The 21061-nt window shown below is 43.7% G+C and overlaps 1 protein-coding gene across 1 annotated transcript in view; it reads right to left on the bottom strand.

Annotated features, from left to right (window-relative positions):
* Positions 1-20795, bottom strand: part of LOC309587866 (calpain-8-like) — a gene marked incomplete at both ends in the record, with an annotated part of 30367 nt that extends 9572 nt beyond the window's left edge. Inside the window, 11 exons of the mRNA XM_082306373.1 lie at positions 638-649; positions 2653-2828; positions 3533-3693; positions 4679-4753; positions 6118-6203; positions 7000-7083; positions 7982-8150; positions 8459-8592; positions 9683-9801; positions 17699-17768; positions 20559-20795. Coding sequence (XP_082162499.1) covers positions 638-649; positions 2653-2828; positions 3533-3693; positions 4679-4753; positions 6118-6203; positions 7000-7083; positions 7982-8150; positions 8459-8592; positions 9683-9801; positions 17699-17768; positions 20559-20795 — 1323 coding nt within the window. The remainder of the gene's footprint in view (positions 1-637; positions 650-2652; positions 2829-3532; positions 3694-4678; positions 4754-6117; positions 6204-6999; positions 7084-7981; positions 8151-8458; positions 8593-9682; positions 9802-17698; positions 17769-20558) is intronic.
* Between the last annotated feature and the right edge of the window lie 266 nt (positions 20796-21061).

The following is a 21061-nucleotide window of genomic DNA, read 5'->3' as shown; positions in this document are numbered from 1 at the left end:
CACAGTTAATTGCTACATGAGCACACATTCATTTACTGAGAGAGAAGAAAAGGGCTGAAAAGCCAAGGAAAAATTGGCAGCACAGGCTGCTGGACCTTAGTAATGAGTATAAGATATTCCTACTGCCAGACACCCCTGGGGTCTCTTTCTTCAGGAATGAAAAGTCTCTTTACCTCTGTATTGACACCTGGGAGGATTAGGAAAGGTTGAGCGGGGTTTGTTCATTACCAGGAGCCCCAGCTCAGAACTATAAAAGGAATGGATCCACAGATTTTGGCATTTCTTCAAAACAACATTAGCTACATTTTCTCAATTTTAGAGTCCAGAGACCCTGTTCTGCTTTCACCTGTACTAAATAGACCAATGCTGACCTCTATTATACAAACTTAGTGGAAGCCAAATTTCAACAAGTATAAACGAAGTCAAGATTGGGACTCAGGTGTCTGTAATAAAACCTTATGCCCCAGTTGTTTGGAAGTGGTTATTCAAAACTTCAGATATTGGTCCAGTGATCCAAGAACAAAGCTCTCCAGAAGAACTATCATTAGTAAGGAAGAAGTCTTCCTGGTAGCTAAATTCTCCAGTGCAACGGAGGTGCCCATCTAGAGGCTAGACGTCTTCAGCAGAGAATACATACCTCCTGAGGAATCTGGAAGGAAGAAAAAGAGCCGATGTTAAAGGGCTGCTACATACCCGCATCTATCATTAGGGGGGAAAAAAAAAAAAAATCAGATAAAGCCTCCTTCAGACACCTTTTTTCATTTTCATTTACAACCACATATTGTAGTATCAATTATACATTAAGTTCTAGCTTGTGCTAGAGCTATTGAAAGGAAAAACAGGATCTTCATCCAGAGGAATCTATACAACATTTAATTGCTTTTCTCCTGATATGGTGTTGTAAATGATACTATTGGTTGGAAATATTTGGGTAAGCCTTTAAATGTTCAGTCAGGAAAGTCAACAAGTTAACCGCACTTTGTTAGCCAAAAACAAACTGAGAATTTATTACAGCAGACTTAAAATCTACTGGTCTACCGTTACTGGAACATGATGAAAATATAAGGCTACTGTCACTAGCAATCAGCCTAAGGATGAGATTGTTGTAAGGCAATTATAACAAGTAACAAATTTCAAGATGTAGCCCTTCCTAAATTAACTAAATTGCTATGTTAATTTGTACCTCCAAATATAAGGTAGCTTTTCCAAAAACAATTAGTTGTCTTAAGAGCACAGATTCCAGTGAGATTCAAAGAGAGTGTCCTCCCAAGTCCCAAAAGAGCTTTTGAAAATATTGCCCATACAATGATTCTGGGGCATGAGATGTCCCCCTGAGACCTCAGGTCTCTTTCCTTATAACCAGCATACTAGAAGGCCAGGAGCTCGGTGATGGGCACACTTACAGTTATTGTCAGTAGGCAGTTTGAGCTACATGACTTACAAAAGCTCTGCAGGGCAGGTAGACTTGAACATATGTCTTTTCACTTTCTCCTGCACAGAGATCTGCTTTAGGTCACCATCCATGCTGTCCTAACTGGACCTCCTCAGCCACAGCATCAGCTGCAATGATGTAAACCTACAGCAGTGTGTGACCCAAGTAACGTGGATGATAGCTGGATGTCTACGTGAGACGACTTAGCAGCTATGTCTTTCAAAAGAAAGTCTTCATCTTGTTAAGAGTCACCAAGTCTACCCTACCATGGAAAAGATCACAGAGGAGGCAGATGGGATGAAATAGATGTAAAGCACAAAAGCTCTGCTAACTTCTCCAGGGTTGTACTGTGACATGAGCAAACATCCTTAATGTGCAAATTCAGGATGCCAATAGGCCAGGGTGCTTGGCACCACGCAGATGGCAACTCAGAAATGTGCTCAGTCAGAACCATTTGTGTACATAGACACCTAGGCACTAGGGAAAGCCTTTGCTAGTTTTGAACCATCCTGCACAAGATATATTGGCAAAAATCAGTCATTCCCATCTGCTCCCACCTGTGCTGGTTAATGATCTTCATCCAGTGGAATCTATACAACATTTAATTGCTTTTCTCCATATATGATATTGGGAATAATACTGGCTGGAAATTTTTATATTTGCTTCTCTCCCCTCACATCACAGAAATTAGAGGGGACACTGTAGATTTTTTCCCTACATTATATTTTTAGAGACAGAAGCAACACTCAGAATCAGAAAAAAAAAAACCTAAAAATTACTGAACCAGAACACTAGCATGGTAGACAATGAATCAAAACAATTTTCAAATGCAAGGGAAAAATAATAAAAAAAAGAAAGTGACTACGGAGCGCTAACGATAGGCTGTAATCAGAAACACTTAACTGGAATTGCCAGGCACCCTGAGTCTGCCCCCATTCAGATTTTGTAAGAGAAGGCTGTCAATGAGACTGTTGCTACATTATTGCCTCTAGTTTTACACTGCTCTCCTGTTAAAGTGGGACAAAACCTGAGGCTGAATTTATCTGAATCTTCCCATATTACATAGGTCAGGAAGAAATGAGAGAAGGATTTGAATCATCTTGCAAAATCCAGTTCTTATTGAAGTGTAGTGCTGAATGTCAAGATGTAGCACATCATTGCCAATTTTTTCCGGTGTAACAGAACAGGGAACAAAGCCTTTAACCAGGAACAAACTTTACCTGATAGAGCGAATAACCAATACTAAGCAGAGCTTCTCCCATTTTCTTCTGTCTCCTGCGGTTCTTCTGCATCAAGCCCACTAGTACAGTACAGCATGGCTCATTCAGACTCCCTTCATGGTCATCATCTGGTTCGTCCAAACGGATTTTAAACTGGGGATTGGTCCAGTATGTCGCTAAGAATTCCCAAGGCAAGACAAAAAGGAGGAGATTTTGCTGTCATTGTAGCCAAGATGGCTGTCACTAGAATTACAGAGAATATCTCTTTGGAAGGACTTTTGCCTGGAGTTTTTCCAGTCCTTTGCATTAGGTTATACGTTTTTATGTTTTCACAGCTATGCTGAATATCAATTGGATCCATGGCAAATCAAAGCGCCAAGGTATGTTCTGGGGAGTTATGACCAACAGGGAGGAGCTGATATGGTTAATTCCAGCCAGTCATTTATCTCCAGAAAACGTCCTTGGCCAAGGCTATTATTGTTGCAAGAGGACCAAATGCCAGACAGCCTCTCCAGAGGACTAACCTGAAAATGAATGGGAAACAACACTGCCACTGAACTGTGACACTTTCCTGGCCTACCCAATCCTTCAGAGGATTAGTCCAGTCAGTAGCAAAAGCCGTGTAAGCAGGAAAAGCAAACAGAAAAAAAACCCGAATACAGCCACGAATTAACTGCTTAATGGCTTGGTAATCCCCCACGAGGAAATAAGTGTGAATTAGATCTTGGTTTAGGCTGCCAAGCTTTAGCTTACTATCTAAACCCTGCAGAAAGAGCTGCACCTCCAAGCCCTTCCCACCGAAGCCCCCTCTGTTTCACAAGCATTTATTTTGATTGTTGTGTTGGTATTTCACCAAGTGCCCACTTGGCTGGGTCTCCACCTTGGTAGTTCTGGCAGCCCCCAGCAGTCGAACCCCGTCGCCACTGTCCATTAAACAGAATCATGTCCCATTTATTGACCTCGTTGCTTGTCAGCGTGTCGGGAGTCAGGTTGCAGATCTCAAGGCGGGTGAACTGCCTTTGAAAATCTGAAAATGCCATCCTGGTGCACAGAAAGACCAGAGTTAGTCCATCAGCCTGCAACAGTTAAGGCGAGTGCAAATGGATGTCTCTCCCAACCCAGCAGCAAACATTGGTACTACAGAGCTGCCCCATTTAATTGAACTCTGAAGCTTGGAACTGGCTTTTGGGAAGCAAAATTTCCCACTCCCTGAATGAGCTGTATCTCCTGGAGGCAGTTCTTCTCAATGGCTGTTACACATTATGGGCTCAGTCATACCATTTTCTGTCATCCCCAGCCATGGGCGATCCCTCATGGATCATACTTCATAAGTAAATTCACTAAAATTTGTGGAACAAAATGTGCAATGAGATGCCATTTAATGGGAGTAAGAGTTGGCCCTTACGAAAGAGTCACTCTGTAGAAAAATGGTCTCAGTTTGTGTTTTAACTCTATCATTAATGTTTGTTTTTACCATTCCTAGTAGGTTTGCATGACCTTGATCGCTTCATGCCGCAAGCAGAGGTCTGTTCTCATTTCTCAGTGCCTTATGGCACATATAGCTGATTGCACTGAAAGACAGTGGGCGTTTATCTTTCCAGTCTAGGACAGAGTGACATGGATTCAGTACTGATCCATATAATCAGCTAACTGGGATGGGCTTTGCATTAGGTCTGGGTAAACAGACTCTTCCCAAGCTGGTAATCTAAACTTTTTCATTAGTGTGTAGCATTTAGGCAAAAAAACAAACCTCAAAATATAGAGCAGCTGAGGTTCATTCTTGCCACCTCATTAATTTTATTGCCATCTGGTCTCTATACTTTGGATAAGCACTGAGTTATGCAAGCTCTAATAAAAGGTAATATTTGAATGGGAAGGGAGATAAACAAGAGGCTAACAACACACACATGTCATTATTAACCCCCTTGGTGCTGGCAGTTTCTCTCCATCCAACTGAAAAGACTGCTTAAAAAGCATACATGCACATAAAATGTCCAAAAGATTAAGCTAACTGAATGATTCTCACCAAAACTCTCCATCATCTACTTGCTTATCCAGAGCCTGTTTTACTTTGGGATCAACGTAATTCCATTCAGGAGCGCTGCAGACAAAGCACAAAAGCAAGCTGTTCAGTTATTGTATTTTATTCTACAAGATCAGAGAGTTAGGCTCTGTCTTCAGTTACAGCTGATAAAGGAGTATGTATTTCTTCAACAACTAGACCTTCTGCCCCTCCCAATGGCAGAACACACTGCAACCTGACTATACAGGGCTGGAATCAGACTGCAACTGTATTTGCAACAAATAAGCCTTAAATTGAATCATCGCTGCCAGGTGCCAGGATGTACAAATATTGCAGACTGGCTGGATTAGGTAACACACAGCCTGAAAATCGGGCAGAGCTTCTCTGTTGTAAGATTTGCTGGGATGCCTGATAATCTCCCTAGGGAAATGATACAAGCAGCGCTGTTGGGGTCACCAAAGAACAAGAAAGCACAAAGATGAGACTAGAAAATGTACTGCAGAAAACAGCATCACTCTTTTCCCATTCTGATGTTACTGTGCAGCCAGCTGGATTCTGCTCTGATCTGCGCCCCCATGGCAGTGCAGTTCTGCACCTGCCTCAGCAGCACTGTCCCATGGTAAAACAGGTGCAAGAAAATCAGGATATGGCACATGTGCATGCCTGAAGCACCTTATCTTGGGGCTGAGCAAAACAGCTCTAATAAAGGTAAGAATAATTCTAATGTTTATCTCTGGTTTCTATCCTTAAGTGTTATACAACATCAGCACCGGTATTGCAGTCAGTCAGGACAGGAAACTGAAATCTCAAAGTATTGTGTGAAAAAACATCATGGCCCAAATGAAAGTAAAATTTATGCCATTCTAAATATAAAAATAAATGAGGTGTTGTCACTGCCATTCTCATAAGATTCCAAGGTAGTTGAAGCCCAGACAGTTTGTGATAGATTTTCAAACTTCTGGGTCCTTAGCTTAGTCAACATCCCAATTTTTTCAAGATTCTCAGTTAAAAACCAAATACTGGTCTGTTTTAGAGCACAGAAACCTTAGAGTTGAAGCAGAGGCACAACGGTTTAGCCCTGCTGTATTTCCCCGGAATGGGATTGGTTTGCATATCCTACTAAGGTTCTGGCACCATCAGCAGGATCAGTCTGAGAAAAGTCATCTTGTAAAATAACATGGCTTGCATTGGGCTGCTCACAATTAAAACGTTGGCAGGTCTCTTTTATTAGAAAGCTCTGCCTGAGGCAGGGAAGAATGTCCGCTGGGCAGAGCGGATCAATATCTAACCTTGCTAATAAATTAATAGTGTTTTATTCCAACTGATTTAGTACCTCTCCTAAATGCGCTTCGTGATTGGATTAACTGCATAGTCCCAATTTAATTTATAAAAGATACCAAAATACACTGAAGAGACAGAAGCAGGGGCATATAAAAACCTACTTATCACTCCAAGCTCCAGTCCATTCCACTTCACCCCAGGGATTTCTAAGCCTCATTAGTTTCTCTGGCCGTCCTCGGTAATATACCTAAAAGATCCACAACAGAACCTGAGCACTTCCATTATTCCAATCATCACAGGGCAATTGCTTTTCAGGCAGGATAAAACATGATTTGTACTTGAGTGATGCAGTCTATTACAATTTGCAATAGTTAAAAGACACCTAGATACCTTCCACCCTTATTTTACATTATCCTGTGCCACCAAGTGAGCCATTTGCCGCAGCACTCACCATTTCATATAATGACAGCAACTTGCACGGAAAAACATCAGCTACAAAACAGCAGAATATCTACATCCTCAAAAGCAGGAGACGTCACACAATACAGCAAGGTTGGAAAGAGGTTATTTGGCACGGACACCTCTGTAATGATTCCAGTTTCAGAGGAGCAGAAGTATATAGAGCTCACTGTGGAGGTGAGACTAACAGAGGGGTTCATGAAAGAGGCTTTTACCGCTTTCCCATTAGTGCTGATTGGCAAAGTACACACTCCCACCTCATGCAGTAGGAATACGTGGGGAAACAGCTGCCTCCTCTCCTGTTTCTCCATTCCATACCCTCCATTTCAGCAACAGCTTGGCCCACCTTTACGTTTTGTATTTCAGTCTGTTGGTACAACAGAAGTTGCAGACTGCACAGTTTACATTACCAGTACAGAGGTTTCAACCTAAGCACTACAGATACTTTCTTTTTGTGTAAAAGGGTGCATAAGGTAGCAACATTTTTATTTGGTCAGTCACAGAAAGACATTAGAGAGTTGAAGGCACTGCAGTATTGCAACCCCAAGCTGTTTTGTACGATGGTCCTGAAGGGGCTGGCTTACCTCTTCTGCTCCAGTGACAGAGTAAGCGTGTCCCTTTACCAGCTTCAGACTTGTGATTGCTTCTATTTGAGATGCAGTAGTTATCTGGGGCAATAAAAGTATACACATTTAGGACTATATGTTGTGTACAAACACAGCTTTCATGAGCAAATTAATACAGGGGAAGATATCCAAAGCGGTATGCACAATGAATATCAATATTCCTGATGCAAAGTGTATTAAATAGAGGTGAAATCCACAGCAAAAGTTCACCTCCACAGTTTCATGTCCCTAAATATGCAGTCCTAGCACAGCAGAAATTCAAGAATGTACAATGAAATCTAAATCTAAATCCAATTCCCAGCTCGGGTAACAGATCCAGTCACCTGCAAAGACGTGTTCATGTGAGTTTGGCTCTAGCCTGCCTCAGCTGAGATCCAGCATATCAAAATTTCAACTCTGGTAATCCTATATGCCATGAACCAGGATTTTAAACAAGATAATAAAACGGGATGTGAAAGGTGTGTGGATTCCAAAACATGTACAAACATCATCTGTAACTTGAGAAAATTTGTATTACTGGTGTCAATAATCTTTAGGATTGAAAGCCAAAGCCAGAATCAGACTACAGGCTACAGCAAAGTATCTCAAAGAGTTTGTCTCTGGCAGTTGCGTGTCTGGAGCTGAAACTATACAGAATTTGAATGAGAAAAGGTACGCAGAGAATTAAAATGGAGTTCAGGAAGACCAGTCCCCAGTTCATGGCTCAAAGTATTACCACAGGCTGTGTTGTAAAAAGGGAGGCATGACAAGAGTTGGTTATTTAGAACCTCATCCAAAGTTTTTTTATAACTGAAATCAATAAAAGTCTCCCATTAATTTTACTATGCTTTTAATTCTGACCTTCCTAACTATGTCTAACATTGGTCCAAGCTTTTGTTACAATACGGACCAGAGCCCTGAGAATAGGAGCGAGGAGAGGAAAGCAGCAGCAGTCTCTTACATCAATGGAACAGCCAAGCAACGACCCAGCTCTCAGAGCCTTCTGGATGATTTGGTACAGGTTTGAAGGAGCCCTCCGCAGCTCATAGGACTCAGAGATGCCTCCAGTAAAATCCTCGAAGCCCTCCATGGTGGACCCCCCTGTAAGAGCTTCATAAGAGCCATTCAACCTGTGGGGGAGATGACAAGAGCTATATAAGGGGCCATCTCCACTTGTAAGCATTGGGACTGAAGAAAGAAGGGTTCATAATTTAGTATCTCTCGTTCCGTGTGATCATCAGTGCGACCTGGGGCACCAGAAGTAAAGCCCCTTGAAACAGATGGTTGGCAATACCCTTTATGGACCTAGAGGAAACTGTAAATAATTGGTGGAACAGAGGCTGCATTTGAGTGAAGTGCGTGGTGTCTAACACCACAACCGCCTGGGCAGTCAACTTCTGCAAACCCAGGAGTGCTGCCTCCTGCTTAGCCACCATACTTGGCGTAGGCCTTCTCCAGCAGCGCGCTCCAGAACTCGTTGCCTTCCTCCGAGTGCACGAAGACCAGCTTCCCGTTCTTGGTGGGCAGCCTGTCGTCGACCACGACGTCCACCCACTCCCCGTACTGCCAGAACTGATGAAAAGAAGAAAGGAAAACATGATGAGGGCTGGTGTGCACATAATAGCTCCAGACTACCATCTTCCTACCCCTTCACCTGTCATCAGCTCCCCCTGGGTAAGTCACTGCAAGGTTTCATTCCCATATTAGACTCCTCTCCCTTGTAATAGAGGCAAACCCTTCCCGGCACTGATCAGGCTTCTTAATGCTGTATTAAATTTTGCTGATAGGTCATATTAACAGCAACTTGTTGCACAGAACATCTGGAACACTGTGCTCCCTGCAGAGCTTACATGGTGGAGAGTCCAGAAAGTTAGCGTGTAGACAGGATACTCTAAAGTCTCTTTTAAGGCCCAACCCACTGGAAAAAAATAATGCCCCTGTAAAAATGATGCAAGGAGAGGTCACCCAAAGGGGAAGCACTCAACAGTGCTAATCCCTTCTGAAAACACTGGGAAATGTGTGAAACATTGCTAATGCTAACTTTTTGCCTGAACACTAGAAATATTTACTCCACGATTTGATGCAGTCATGAAAGGAAAGAAGGTAATTCAGACAATAACCCCAGTGCTGAGATGAGTTGGTGGAAGGGATAGGTATATGCTCTGTAACATCTGTCCTCACCAAAACACCTCCTTTAGCTTTGCAGAGTGAATCCATACTGCTCACACCTGAGCCTAACCTCTAGTCAAAGCAGGCTGCCTCAGTTCCAACACAGGGGGTCTGCAGGCAAGGAAATCCAGACAAAGGAGCAAGGAGGGAAGGGAAGGAGGAGAAACTGCATCAGCCTGAATTCACTCTTGACAGTCAGCAGCGACAGAGCTTGACTTGACTCACATGGCATAACAGTTTGTCTCAGTTTACAAAACTGTATATCTCACCAGAGCCCTATCAGCTGTAAGACAGCAGAACCTAGCCAGTGAGCAGGTAGCACGCAACATTATTTAACTATGTTCTTCTTTTCTTCCCTCCTTCCCCCCCACCAATTTCACTTATACCCTGTAATTCTTGAATATTTAGCCTGTGTCAAGCACAAAGAAAGCTGCTTTTAGCTAAATACTAACATTTTCCTCTTTTATTCTAAATACTCTGATCATATAGGTACCTGGAAATGAAAGATCCCAGCGTAGTCCTTCTGGAAACTCTGAGCCTTGGGAACAACACGGTACAGAACCTCTGGATTCAAAGTGAGAGATGCAATGGCAGCTAGGAGCCAGCAGTCACCTAAAAACACATACGTTACAAGGCAGAAAAGTTAATTAATAAATAGGAGTTTGCTGAGCTGATCCTTACACCATTATGTAACACTCCCATCGAGACTAAAATGCCAGCATTAAGTGCTTTGCAAGGTCCTGCCAGACTCAGTATTGGTTCAGCAATCCATTCTTGTGTTATTTATCTCTTTTGCTCATTTTCTACTCACACAGATCACATAGGTATCTTGGGGTCTCTGAGGCTGATTGTGGTGGTAATTTCAATGGTCTAGTTTGGACTTTGCTAATTTTTTAATGAAGCTGCGAATGCAGGCTGCTTTATCTAAGCTTGCTAATGCCCTCAGGAAACCAAGAACATAGCCAGAGAGAGAAAGCATTTGAGATATGTGGGTTGCAAAGCCTGGCCAGGCAGTAGAGAGTTAATGATCTGCAGTACTTTAAGTAGACCCAAGCCACCACACCTGGGAGAGGCAAGGGCTTATAAGGTGTCCAGAAGAGGGCAAAAGCTCTGGGTTGACAGAAGGGTAGTGGGACCTCCGTTCCTATCTTTTGGAGATTTGATGGATAGCAGGAACTTTTGGATGGCTATTCCTTCTTAGTCCTTTCTTTGAAGGTCTGAATTTGAACCAGCATTTACAGGTATTGCTACAGATTTGCCTGTGAGTCTAGTGGAAACTGAAGTCTCCTGGGAACTCTGCAAGGAGGTGAGTCCTTTCTCTGGCCCACTCCTTGTCCTGGAAAGGACAGGCATGCCCAGCCCTCGCTGGAGGCTGGGTGTCTCGCAGCTCGAGCTGTTTGCTGGGCTACCTGCTTGTTGTGGATTGGAGGCTGGGTAAATGGAAGCCTCTATCACACCAAAGGTGGTGCGCCTGGGAAACTCAGCGACTCATGGGTTTCTTACAGCATTTGCATACCGCAAACAGTAGGAAGAACTTTTGTGGTTCTGTGTTATTTCTGAGACGTGCAGAAAGTCTAGGAAAACAAAGCTCTCCTGAAGGTACTAACATTTTCCTGGTTCCCTGTGGATTATCTGTGCCAAGACATAGTTTCTTTGCGCAGATGTATATTCTGCGGAAGGAATTGGCATAACAGCTCTTGCTTCAGTGGAAATAAGCTAAGAGAGAAACAAAGGAAAGAGTTTAATCTGTAGCATGATTGAATATCTTAGAGCAGCACTTTACTCTTTGTATTGACTTGAGCTTTATGATTTAGTGCCATGATGAATATAATTGTAAAAGTAAGATACAGGGACTTGCCTGGTGCTGTGTGCTCCCTGCTGCTTGTACCCCACTGGGAGGTACCCAGGTGCCTCCTATGAGCTAAGCAAGAAACAGCTGTTCCCAGTTAGGCAATCAGTGACTTGAGAAACACCTATAAAGAAGTGCCTCTGGTGTGATGACTTGTAAGCACCTGAGCTGGCTGATCTGATACGGGTGCAAAACTGTGATCCACCCAGTGTGCCAGCCCAGGCATTTCCAATGAGGAGGGAAAACCTAGTATTAGTATGTGAGGTACCACTTGAGCCTTTCTTGAGGATTGCTCTTTGTCATGCTGGCTGCCACATTCAGGAAAGAGCATTCAAGCTGGAAGGGCGTAGAAAATGGTTGGATTACCTGCTTCTCCCCATCCAGCTGCATTTCTTATGAGAAGAGGTTAAAAAAACCTTGTCCTGCTCTTCCTACACAAGTGAAGTTTGAAGAGGAAGTGTGAGGCAGGTTAAATGCTACTTTGCAGAAAAGCTATTTGAGCCAAGAGCTCTTACTTGAGAGATAAGATTTCCCTTGCAGAAGAAAAGATAAAATAAAAGGGTTGTGAGATGTTTAAATTGGAAATAGGAAAAAGTTGCTGCTGTGCATATAGAAAAGAGAGTCCAAAAGCCTCAGCCTCTAGAACAATGAGCAAAAGCCTTCTCGAGCTCATCTTCAGCCTAGCTCTCTTACAAATTACTTCTCATTCTGTGGGAGAGGGTTTAATTTGCTGGCCTGAAAGGTTCCTCCCAGCCTTAGGTACCTATGTATAAAACAAGCAAAATTGGGAGAGCACAAGGCAGGGAAAAAAGGCTTTAAGAACCTTCTCTTCCAAGAAAATGTAGATGCAGGAAAACATGAGACTGTAGAACACTCAGACCTGCTTTGTATCTATTTCTTTGAGGCTTTCCTTGGTACAGGTATATGTCTTATGCTGTTATAACTTCTGCTTTTGCCTGGAAAGGTAGAAATAATGGTGATAAATCTGGGGAATGGCTCTTCAGAGGAGGCAGGTGAAAAGCCTTATAAGGTTAGAGCTGAAGTCCTCATTTTTTCAACTACCCCAGATTTTCTTGCTGCCCTAGCTGTTCCTGGCATGCTGTGAAGCACAGAGTATTTCTGAAAAGGTGGCAGGGTGGGAGTCCTGATGTCCCTGTTGTGTCCCACCACCCTGGTGAGACCAAAGAAGGTCTGTAGCAGTGACGAGTTGGTGCTCTCCCAATGTGCAACATCTGGAAGGGTTTCCTCTTCCTGGTCCAGGCCAGATTTTTACAGCCAATGAAGGGGAAACTACTCTGGGCTTTGCTGAGGATGGTGTATGTTTGATGCACAATTAGGCAGAAGAATCAGTGAAATGAGAGGGGTTTCCTTAAATACGTTATTTACTTCCCTGACTCAGAACTAAACGATTGCAGAATCTCATCCCCATAAGATGCCAAATGCAGCGTGAAATCCTTTACAGCTATCTTATGGTACGAATTAACTTCTTAGCATCTGGGAGAGTGAGTGGCATTGGCGCTTCTGCCTCCCACAAACGTGCCATGCAATCTAACCTCCAGGGGAAGCATTAGGAGCAAGTCTGCTCAAAGCGTGTCTGGAAAGAATTGTATTGGAAGAATAGCAGTGGTGAACTTGGCCTTAAAAATAGCTATGCCTGCCTTGAGCAATGCAGACTCCTGTCTCTAAACCTTACTTGGGGGCCTAATATCTTTGGCTAAGCTTGTGGCTGAACGAATATAAACTGTGGCCTCCGAAAGGAACCAGCTGGGAATTGGCTGCTGTGCAGTAACTTGGTAAAAAGGAAGGTTTGCATGGGGTGCCTAGATGCAGATGGTTCGGGGCCATCTTCTATATACAAGCAACACATTACATTCAGGTTCTTGTGATATTGGCTTTAAGACAAATTAAAGAAGATGCAGAAATCTGTCCATACCAAGGAGCTTCTAGGATGGAGCCTAAACTGAACAGGTTGCCTCTTATCTTCTTGTACACTACAATGGGATCCTGGCCTATTAATAAGGTTTCTCAGCCCTATTGGATGATATATTACTAGTTCTAAAAAAGTACAGGTTGACAGTACCTGTTCCTTTTTTCAAAGTTCAATATCATTTTGCCAGCAGCAAATTTCAGAGTTTTGTTTGTGGTTGTGCCTACAGTATAGTGCAGCAGCACGAACTCCCTAGAAAGGCAGCTTATGTAGGACCACTCAAACATGTCCTGATTCAGCTGCAGGTTATGAGTCATCTTTCAAACTGTGAGGAAACTGTTTGATTCCCTTCCTAAAAAGTGAATTTTTTTGGACGGAGAAAAAATGAGGCCAATTGGCCAATGAATTAAATATTTAATTAGAATGTATTTCCAATACAGTTGTAGGGAGAAAAACGACAGTATCAAAAAGCATTTCTGCTCACTGTATGCATTTGAAGTTGTAGCCTTTTAGTTTATAATAAGAAATTTTTAAAAAAAGGTCTTTTCAGCATTAGCCCTGCAAGGCTAAATCACCTACAGGCACATACACTGCTTTCTGCTCAGTCTCATATTTCATGAACAAAAGTTTCAGACAATTACAGTGTTTACCGCTGCTGCTGAATGTGCTAAGAAGCAGCCAGCTTGATTCCTGGATCTGAAGTAATTTGTAATATTGGTCAAGTCCAATTCTTTTTTTTTTTTTTTTTTTTAAGTTGAGGTAAGAAATTCTGACCTTCACTTTGTGGCGGAAAGGGTAAACATGAAGCCTAGCTGTGCCTAGCTCTGTGTGTATACATATATATACATAAATATATATGTACACACACACATGATCTTGGAGAATTATTTTGCCTGTTAGTGTACTTGAAATATAATCACTTGCTGCTCACAGATGTACCGAGATGGCTTGTGTTCTCAGTGCTATGCAGGCACCTCCTGGTTTTCAGAGATAATCGAATTGCTGCAGAGAATACCGAATCCTTGGTGACCTGGGAGCTGAGCAACTCCTCTGTATTGATGATGTTTACCCAAGCGCGCTGCACTCAGAGGCCATAAAATAAATGAGAAATTTGATTAGTTTCAGTTGCCACAGAGCAGCACTCAGTTTCTGTTTAGCTACCATCAAAGTGTCTAGACGCAGAGGATCTAAACTCTTTATTGACCTAGTGATGGTGAGTTTAAGCCCAAAGTCCAACTGTCTGGTTCCAAGATCTAACTAGACAGTACAGAGGTATTTCTGTCCTGATTGCACTCTGGCTTGTTGCTATTTCGGCAATGCCTGGTGTTCAGAAGGGATCCAAATGCAGTGCTGTGGCTCTTGCTTCCCGGTTTGTCAAGCAGATTTGACTCTCGGCTTTAGTCTCTGCTGGAAGCCCTTCTTCAGAGCTCATAGTACCTGGGGCATCCTACCAGACGTCAAGGAACCACTGACCCGCTAGCTTTACAATTTCTGGCAGTGCAGGCTGTTCCTGCTTTGAGATTTCTAAAGAAGGCTTCCTAAAGTTTTTTAGGAAGTAAGTAAGTGTACAGAAAGGCAAAGGAGCACCCAGCAAAGGAATGGGCTTTCTTTTCTTTGGGATCTCAGAGTTGTCAGTGAAAGTGTTTTTTGAGATCTAGGGGATTTACGTCCTAGAACAAGGATCTCAAATACTCCCAGGGCCATGGGACTGAACATCAGAACGGCCATATACTAATGTCTATAGCAAAATAAGTGAACAAACCCAGTGCTATTAAGCACTCTACTGCCTACAGGAGCTCCAAAGGCACCCTCAACAGGTATCAGGTCTATCTCAGAGCTGTCAGGCTTTGGTTTGTTCTCCACCCTACCTGTAACCTTCCCAAATCTGCCCATAAGACAAAATGCACAGAAAGCCCACATAGGGTGGGCTCCCCAGCTGGTGTGAACTGGTGCATCTGCCCTGGCTTCAGGGGACTTCAGGTGACAGCCCAGGCCAAGGGACCTGGAGTACCCTCTGAGCCTTCACCACAAAAGGTGCCCCATGAATATAAATGGTGCAGATCTGGAAAGCTAATATTAAATTGAGAGGGTTTGAATATGTTTTATATTCTTTAAATTAAAATTATGCCACTTGCTTCCTAAAACCTTCTGCAAACAATTCTGGAGTTAACTTATTCAGATAGCTGCAAGAAAACTTCATAAGTCACCTTTAATAACTAAGACTATGTGATTGCATTTCAAGTTGTTACTAGGCTATCAAAAAGATATGGTTCAAAGAACGTTTAAAATATTTCAAGTCTTTCAAGTTCCCATCAAACTTCCCAAGCTGATATTCATCTAGCTTACACTGTTGTCAAAGAAATAAGTTTAATGGAGTGAGACTAACTCTGGGTTTTGTTGTTCCTTTTGTTCATATAAACCCAGACCTGCAGTGTTATTTTTAAAAGAAAAGAAACATGTCAGAGAAGATTATTAAAAATAGGCTCTGTTTCCCTAAAGGACTTGTTAACGGGTCACGTACATAACTTATGTAAATATGTAATCAGGGTCTGTTTCAATAGAAGTGTTTTACATGAGGGCTTTAGTAACAAGGGCTTTGATATTCAAGGTATTGGATCAAATACCAAAAAAGCATAGTATGCCTCAGAGATGTAAAGCAAATACCTGAACGCTAAAAGGGAAGTCTCATGCCTATATTCTGAAGTTTATTTTTGTTAAGGGTAGAAGTGTGTAGAAGTGATTGTAAGCAGTCTTGCAGAAACAAATTGGATTATCTTTTGATTATTTTTTCTTTGAGAGAGAGAGAAAAGGAAGCTCCTGACAAAAACTGAACCAGATATTGGGGCTTTTCTTCTAGGTTTAGGGGTTGCTTTCAGGACAAGCACTTGTGGTACTGCCCACCAAAGGCTGGCTTGGGAAAGCCCGGAGGCAGGCACCATCCCCAGATTCACAGGAGGCTTTTGGGCCCAGTTCTGTTGTTTGATGGATTTTTGGCACTGCTCTCTAATGAAAGCTCATTTAGCACAAAGGACTGGGACTCCACAGAGACATTCAGGAGGTGGCAGAAATAAGAAGGGGCTCAGGGTATTTGCACTCAGTTTCTAGGCTTAACACAAATAATGCATTGACCTCTTCTAGTTTAAGAGCAGGTAATATGCTTCAGTCCTTTAGCTTGTAAACTATCAAGGAAAATGAGGTTTTACTTCAGACATATGATCTTTTTTTTTTTATGCTATTATAGAAACTTCCCAAATTGGAGGTGACAAGAAATGTCGTTTTTATTACTTATCTGAACCATTCTGCTAAAATACAGTAAGTGATTTCCCCATACTCTGTTCCAGCATCCACTGAATAAATATCCTGGAGCAAGTACATGATTGGGCATCTTATTTTTAGCATTTGGAGCACAGGCCCACACACCAGGGGATTTTTTACCAATTGCTTTAATGGTGCTGTGTTTACAGGACCAGCATTGGTATTATTTATTGCCAATGACTTGCAGAAATTGTTTGAATCTCATTTGCACAATGGATGGGCTAGAAGACCAGTAAGGTCAGGAGTACTGCAGTAAGCAGCACAGGAGGGAGAAAGGCTGATTTCTCTGTGTCTAATCTATCAAATTCTCATTACAAGAGCTTCAGCCTTCTCTTCTCTATATGTAGTCAGGAGAGGCTGCTGCTGTCTTCTGGAGCTGGATCTTATCAGGGAGGCAGGCAGGGAAGAAGGCTGCTGCTGCAACTATTCGAAGGGGGAATAAAGCCCCCTTACAGCTCCCTTCTGGCCGCTTGCATTAAGAGCTCTGTTTAGACAACAGCAAGCATTGGAGAAAAATGGGCAAGAAAGTTTTGCTATGATGGAACTCCAGGAGAGGATGAGTGCTGTCTGAGAGACATCTCATCAGCGTCAGTCCCTAATTCAGGGAGCTGAGCAATGCTGCCTTTTTTGGCTGTGTTGGCACAGCGTGCCCAGTGCCTGGTCACTCCTGCCTCTGCTCGCAGCTCTACACCAAACACCGTACAAGCAGAAGAAGAATTCAGCATGAAGTCCTTGGAACAATTTGCTTGTTGTGGATGGTATTACAAAGTTTACGTGCTCTGTTCATATTTTTTTTAACGATGAGGTCCTTGTTTCTAACTCATGCCTGCAAGCAGATGGGCCATCCTGCTTGGCATGAAATGGCAAGTCATAGCCCCAGCCCCTGTACTAGACCAGTTCCTGCTCCTCTCCTTGGTTATTGTGTACTTGTTTTGTGTGAAACTGTGGCTAGAACTTGCTTTGTCTCCCAGATAAAAATCCCCAATGGCTAGGCTACTGGGTGAAACTTTCCTGGTGTCCCTTGTCCCCTGAGTCTTTGGAGCCACTCTTGCTTCGATGGGCATGAAGCCCGCTCTGTTGCTTCAAGGCAAGTGCTCTCACAGTTAAGTTGGTGTCCAGCTCTGTCTCAAGAGGTGAAAAGCAAGCCAGTCTTCTGCTCCACAAAGGGATAATTAGCTTCCTACCTCCAAGAGACAGTTTGGTGTCTCCCTGGTTTGATAATGCTCTTACAAGCTTGTGTACACCCTGTCCCAGGCAGCAATGCTGGTGCATAAGTCCCCTTCTTGGGTATCTGCCTCTCTCCATGCTATGTCTGGCAGATAGCAAATAAAATGGCCTGTGTATGAGGAGTTTTTAAATTAAGCTTCATTTTTTTTTCTTCTTGCAAAACAAAATTCAGAAGTGCTGTATGTACGTACCCAGCTCTCCTTGGCAGACATCTGTTCGAGTAGCTCCTCCAATTATAAACTGAGGGTTGGCGCACAACTCCTGAAAAGACATATTTTCAAAGTATGCATCACCCTTTCTGGTCTGAAAAGTCCTTGTTTCTTGTTCATTGTTTCAATGTGGAGGTTCAAAAAATATTGAACACTTTCACCATTTCTTAAAAAATATATTGTTTGTCCTTTATCTGATTAATGTGGTATCAGAACAACATCGCCTTATTAAATTGAAAACTGCATGTATTTTTTGGAGACAAATCCTGAAGCCCTTTGCTCCTTGAGACTGCCAGTGATATAGGTGAGAATATTTGCTGCTGTGGGGACAGAGGTGAAAATTCAGCCTCGCCATTTACATCTTATTTTATCTTGCTGTGGTTTTGGCTCAAGCAGTGCAGATGAGTTTGTGACCGTCACTGCTGGGTCTGACACTGGAGCTGTGTTGAGCTTCCACTGCCACCGGCATGAAGGATGTTTGCCAACCCTGACCCTGCTTCCTGGGAAGCCAACCACGCAATTGCTTTTATTAGTGATCCCCCCTGCTTCTTCCAGGCCCTTTGGGGCCAGCTGAATAGGTTATGGCAATGACTGTCCCTCCTACCCCAACTCTGAGGCCTCCAACAATTCATGCCCTATATTAGGAAGTTAATATTGTCTCTCTAGAGGTAAAAGCCTTCCCTTTCTCTCAAGCACTTTCCGTGAGCTTCTGGACGGCAGCAAGGGGCAGTTTATAGGAAGCCTAACTTGGTGACCAGTGTTGAGGAAGGCTTAGGCAGTTGCCCACTCTCCCAGAGAGCAGCGGTTGTCAGCTCTGAGCATCCCTGTGTCACTGAGCCACGGAGACAGGGACAACTCAGGACTTGTGCGTGTGTGAGATGAAGAGCCAGTTTGTAAATCTCCTGTCGTAATAGGTGTGATCTCAGCTACATCCTTTTTGCTTCTGTGGTTATCCAGCTGGTCTGTCTCCATGGATAGGAGTCAGGAGTAGGTTACCTACCACATGGAAAAGGTTTTGTGTTGCTTTTTCTCTCCTCCCTCCAAATTGGTGCACCTGGTGGCAGTCAGCTGTGCATGACTTATTACTCACCTAGACACCTGTCCTTTCTGAGCCACTGCCAAGTGCCACATACACCTTTCTCACAACTGCATTTCTACCTTCTCTCTTTCTATAAACCCGCTGTTGAAATCAGAAGATAAGTCTTTGATGGCAGAGTCTCTAACACTCACTGTCTGCAAACCAGCAGTCACAAACCAAGGGGAGATGACCTTAGCAGTGGATATTTATTTTGCAGGGCACATTTCTCCAGCAGGTCTCTTCCAGATTGCCCAGTGGGTCCTGCTGCCTGTTTCAGACGCAGGCAGGTAAGTGAACATTGATCCCATCAGCCTGCAATTGTGGGCAGTTTGCAGAGGGAAACTTGTCAGCTGTTTGAAAAAGCCCAAGCAATGAGCAGGGCTGTGGTCTCCAGCAGGTGTCATCTGCAGCCCACAGAAGTAGGTCAGATCCAGGTTCCTCCACAGGAGAGAAAAGCAGAGGGTTTGTCCTCAGGACACGTGCTTGTGCCACCTTGCAGCAGGGTTGGACTCTGCCCTATGGGTAGGGACAAGCCAGTGGGTCCTGGTACTTGTGGGTTAAGTGTCCATAAAATGCTTGTGTCTCTGCTGAGTGCCGGGAGGGCAGAGAGGTCCCACATGGGCAGGTCTCTGGCAAGCAGGGCTGGGACATTTAACCCTGCTGGATTTCAGCCCTCGGTCATTCCTGACCACACTACACTTGTGATTGTGCCTCTGCCTGCACCGGGCACAAAGCTGTTCTTGCATGAGGAACCACAGTATAATTTAATGAGTTTTCTAAGGCTGCTGGTCTCCCAGAGTAGGCAAAGCCAAGAGATACATCCATGGTACTTGCTGCTGAAACATTCAGGTGCCAAAGTGAAGTGCTGATGGACAAATGGGGTTGTCAGGGTAAAAACTTGGAGTTATTAAACCTGCAAGTTTCCATTTCTCACTTTTCGGGGCAGGGGGGCAAGAATCTAAGCCTTGAAATTTTCCCTTCTTCTCCCGTTCTCCTTTCCCCAATCAGAGGAACGTAAGCTTGTTTGGGGTTTTTTTGCTTCCTTCCCCTTTTTTCAATTGTTCTTGATGTTGCAAGGAGGGGCAAAAGGACAAAGGAGGAGCAACGTAGAGACAGAAAAAAATGACTGAAAAATGAAAGTGCAGAAAAATCTCTGAAGCTCTGATTTTGTGGCTTTAAAAAAGTTCAGCATCTAATCTTTCCTGATGAAAATTACTATTATTAAATTAAAGGCCATTTATAGGACATATACATTTCGGTAATAACAGTTCCAGTCAGTTGCTTTTTAACTGTTATAGGTGGCTTCAAGCGAGGCACAGGATTTTATTTAAGTATTAGCCTGATTTCCTGAGGTGCACAGTGGCAGGACCACGGTGTAGGTACCGTTACAATTGATGGTTGATATCTCCTGGGGTGCCCTGCGCTCTGTCTGGGTACACGTGGGGCATTTGCATCCATCTCCGGATTGTACCCTGGCCTTGTAGCTCCGTGGAGCTGGGATGGACAGAGAGGAAGCAAGTTCCCATGAAGCAGATATAGGATTCCTTGCTTTATAAAGGGCTTAGATGATGTTGATTTCTTTTTTTTCCACCCCCTTCTCAACCTTGCTTCTGGTAACCATGGAGTTAAAGCAAGACAGAAGAAAAAAACAAAACATACAGGAATAGTAGATATCAAGGTTCACCACTGATTTAGCATGGATGTTCAGGTGGGCTTTGATTAGATCTGAACCCAGTAAAGCAGGCAGTTATAAAGCACTCTTACCGTGGGGCGCTTCCAGATTATCCCCTGGGTTTTGAGGGAGTACGGTCCCAGGTCCTGGTAGCCGAGCACGGAAGGACAGGCTGGGAACTCCTCATCCTTGAACAGGGTGCCAGCCTGCAGGCACTGCTGCTTCAGGGCTTCGTAGTCCTGCTTCAAATACTTGATGGCATTCCTGTTGGATCCCAGCCCATCCGCAGCCGCTCTTTCTTGGCACAGCTTCGCCGCGACCCTGGACATGCCTGCCCACCGGCGTGCAGCGCAGCTCTGTCGTTGCCTCCTGGGCAAGAAGAGGTGAATACAGGCAGGTAGCAGGCTCGAGTGGAGCCGGGGGCTGCCCTATGCGCTCCAACAGCCCTGGAGGGAGGAGGCACCAGAAGTGCAAATATGTACCCGAGATGTACCTGAGAGACGCAGGCAGGGAGCTGGCAGGGCCGCAGCTGGCGCTGCTGGGACTGTGGGCACTGCCTTGTACTACTCCCGCGTTATTTGCTTAAAAGTCTGTG

This window comes from Platalea leucorodia (assembly GCF_965183815.1).
Source record: "Platalea leucorodia genome assembly, chromosome: 3".
In the NCBI taxonomy this organism is placed as follows: domain Eukaryota; kingdom Metazoa; phylum Chordata; class Aves; order Pelecaniformes; family Threskiornithidae; genus Platalea; species Platalea leucorodia.
This window is presented reverse-complemented; position numbering and strand designations above follow the sequence as displayed.